This window comes from Corvus brachyrhynchos, unplaced genomic scaffold, assembly GCF_000691975.1.
Source record: "Corvus brachyrhynchos isolate BGI_N302 unplaced genomic scaffold, ASM69197v1 scaffold46, whole genome shotgun sequence".
Lineage (NCBI taxonomy): Eukaryota > Metazoa > Chordata > Aves > Passeriformes > Corvidae > Corvus > Corvus brachyrhynchos.
Window position 1 is genome coordinate 3,155,588 of NW_008238838.1, and position 2,952 is coordinate 3,158,539.

General features: G+C 46.8%; 2 protein-coding genes across 4 annotated transcripts in view; one reads left to right on the plus strand and one right to left on the minus strand.

Moving 5' to 3' along the window:
- THYN1 (thymocyte nuclear protein 1) overlaps positions 1-2,758 on the minus strand; it is a 4,444-nt gene extending 1,686 nt beyond the window's left edge. The window contains exons 1-4 of the mRNA XM_008636897.2: positions 2,640-2,758; positions 1,454-1,680; positions 925-993; positions 172-264 (exon numbers count right to left, since the gene is read on the minus strand). Coding sequence (XP_008635119.1) covers positions 172-264; positions 925-993; positions 1,454-1,680; positions 2,640-2,682 — 432 coding nt within the window. The 5' untranslated portion in view covers positions 2,683-2,758. The remainder of the gene's footprint in view (positions 1-171; positions 265-924; positions 994-1,453; positions 1,681-2,639) is intronic.
- LOC103618571 (beta-galactosidase-1-like protein 2) overlaps positions 1-2,952 on the plus strand; it is a 41,267-nt gene that overhangs the window by 5,128 nt on the left and 33,187 nt on the right. The gene's annotated exons all lie outside the window — the stretch shown is intronic.

Consider the following 2,952-nt stretch of genomic DNA (forward strand, 5'->3'; position numbering starts at 1 on the left):
GGGGACACATGACTGAGTCAGCCCTGTGGCGTTGAGCTGAGGTGTCCTGAGCTCATTCCCTGCTCTTGCTGGACAACTCCTGCACTCTTCGGTTCTGACACACAAGGAATGAGCTGCTTGATAACCCATTCATTATCACTTCTCCCCCCTCCCCAAAACACAGGCACTCACCTTGACGATGGCCACAATGCCAGGCTCTTTGCAGTTACTGTGGTAGAAGAAAGCCTGCTGCCCAAGTTTCATGGATCTCAGGAAATTCCTTGCCTGTCAGGAGTAAACAGAGGCTTTCAGCTCTTTCCATCAAGTTCTCAGGGCGTAATTATAAGCAGCCAAGAACAGGAACTAACAAGAGGAGAGGCAGATGTGCTTCAGAACTACTCGGGTGATGTTTCCTACAGTTGTCATAGAGATGTTTTTGTGTTGGAATGAAATTGGGTAAAAACAAGGCTAAAGAACAAGATCCTGTTGGTCAGAAAGTGTGTGGGGATTCAACAGCTCAGCCACCCTTGCCCAGGAGAGTTGTCAGCAAACAACTGAGAGCAGAGCAGAGCAGATAATGTATAGGGGGATAGGGAATCCTGTGGAGTACAGGGATCATACACAGCAGGGGAAGCACACGTGGAATTCCTTTGGAACAGAAAGCTGTACACTGACAGAGTATTTGGGTAAGTGCAGACTTGCTGTAAGGTATCAAAGGTTGGTCTAAGCAAAAGAAAAACTGGATGATTCGACAGAATATTTCCCAGCCTGAACCCACCTCTGACCTAGAGGCCACTAAGCAGCAGTTGACTTCAGATGCCTGCCAAAAAGCACCTGTATGAACAGGCAGAGAGTCCTGAAAGGAAATGCTTCAGGCAAAGGAAAAGCTGTGGGCAGAGCCACCTTTTTCCTACTGCTATTTCAGTGACCCCATGTGCTTCCTACCTGGTAGTTCCTTACTCCATCCCAGCAGGTTGTCTGATTAGGCTGAGCTTTCAAGTCATCAATGCTGAACTACCAAATGAAATGAAAATAAAGATTAATTCAGGAGGTTTCTGATCTCTACAGTGTCATTGTCTGCATTGAGCCTAAGCATTTGTTGCTAGCAGCTCCTTCAATTATAGCACAAACTTGACACAATTTTTATCTCCCACGGGGCCTACAGAGAAACCTTTACAAAGCAGCAGTGTAAAGGCAGAGTCTGAAATAGATGCTGCTCCTGTGATCAACAGCCAAGCATCCTGAGGACCTGATTTCCTCTTGTGTTATGTCTCGTTTGCGTATGAAACGCCAAGGTTGTCACCTTGGACAAGAACATTTTGTTTTTCTGTTTCCAGGAGGACAAATGGGTTTTGAGAAGAAAAACCAATCTGAGTTGTCTGATGCTTTAGTGCCTCAGCATCTGGGCACTAAAGCTGGGCAGGAGTGACCCTGCTGGTGTCCTTTGCTCAGTGAGGGGGGTGTCAGTGCTTACCTTCACATCCACCCCCTTCTCCAGCCTGCTCTCTGGTTCTGATTTCAGCAGCCAGTGACAATACGTGATCTTGCTTTCCTCCCCACCGGACTCAGATGCTTTTTTCTTCCAGTTCTTCCATCCTGATGTGGATTTTCCAGCTGGAGGTTTTGCAGACTTCTCTTCTTCCTGCTTATCTGAAGCCTTCTCCTCGGTTTTGGCAATTTTAGCATCAGACTCTTCTTTATCTTAAAAGACATTGAGATGAAACACATTTTGTCTCAAAAAATACTTTTAGTTGTCCAAGCTGGTTTCACAGATTTGACTGCAGCAGGAGTTTGGGGCACCCCAGGTGCTCAGGTAGCAGCATTACGCATCAATGATTCTGAGTGTTTCTAATTTGCATCTGAAATAAGGATATTTTTGTGTGTGTGCACAAATGTAGTTTAATAGTCCCAGCTAGTAATAAAAAACCTCGGGACAGACCATGTCTGCCCACATGAAGTGTAGTTGAATTTTTTTAATTAATTGCTGAGAAATCACCTGCAGGCAACAAAGCAGATTTAGGTGAATCTGGTAAGAGGAACATTCAGCAGCAAACCACGCTATTTCAATTCCTGCAGCAGCTGGAAATCTTAGCTTAACCTCCACTGAGCTACCTGTTCAGAAGGGATCCACATCCTTTGTTTCTTCACGACACAGACAAAAAAAAAAACAACCCAGTTATTAAGAAGTGATTAAAGGGTAAGAAGACGGTTACTTGCTAGAGTGGATCAAGCAGATGAGTGGCACAGACAAGCCAACTGTGCAATTTTTTCATCTTATACTTTAAACACCACATCATGGTGCCTTCAGTGCAATGTTCTTGCTGCTTTTTTTTGTAGCTGGTACCACATCAGCTTCCTGGCACTGCACTGGGTGTACTCTGACTGACCAACTCTGCTGTGCAGGACCTGAAAGCTCTGCATAAATGGGCCTGAATTACATTTCCTAACCCCCTTGTGCTGAGAATACATCACTGTCCGTATCACACACCTAGCAGACTTGTCTCAGTCACGCTTGGGTGCTCAGCCCATTTGGCACAGGAAATGCTGTCTCTGGGACATTTGCTGAGAAAGACAGACGGTTAATACGGCTGTCTGTGGTTTCACTATAGCCTGAAACCTCAAACGAGAGATGCTAAACCAGTCAGGATGTCAGCACAGACCTGCAACTGCTTCTTTGTCCCTCTTTCTGCTCGGCCAAGGCATCGCTGGTCTCTCTGAATTATCTTCTCTTCACTGAGAAGCACCTGATGAACGAGAGGAGGAGGAGGAATTACCGCTCGTTCGGGCAGCTGAAAAAAGTAGAGATAGCGGAGGCAGAGAGCTTGCAAGCGCTGTAGGGCGAGCGCAGAGCCAGTAAATCTTTCCTTGAGCTCAGCCACTTCCTCTATCAGTGTGCACGCTGGCAGGGCTTGGGGGCCGCACCCTGGAGCCCTGATGGACACCGGGGGCTGGATCCCTGCTGCACGGCGGGGC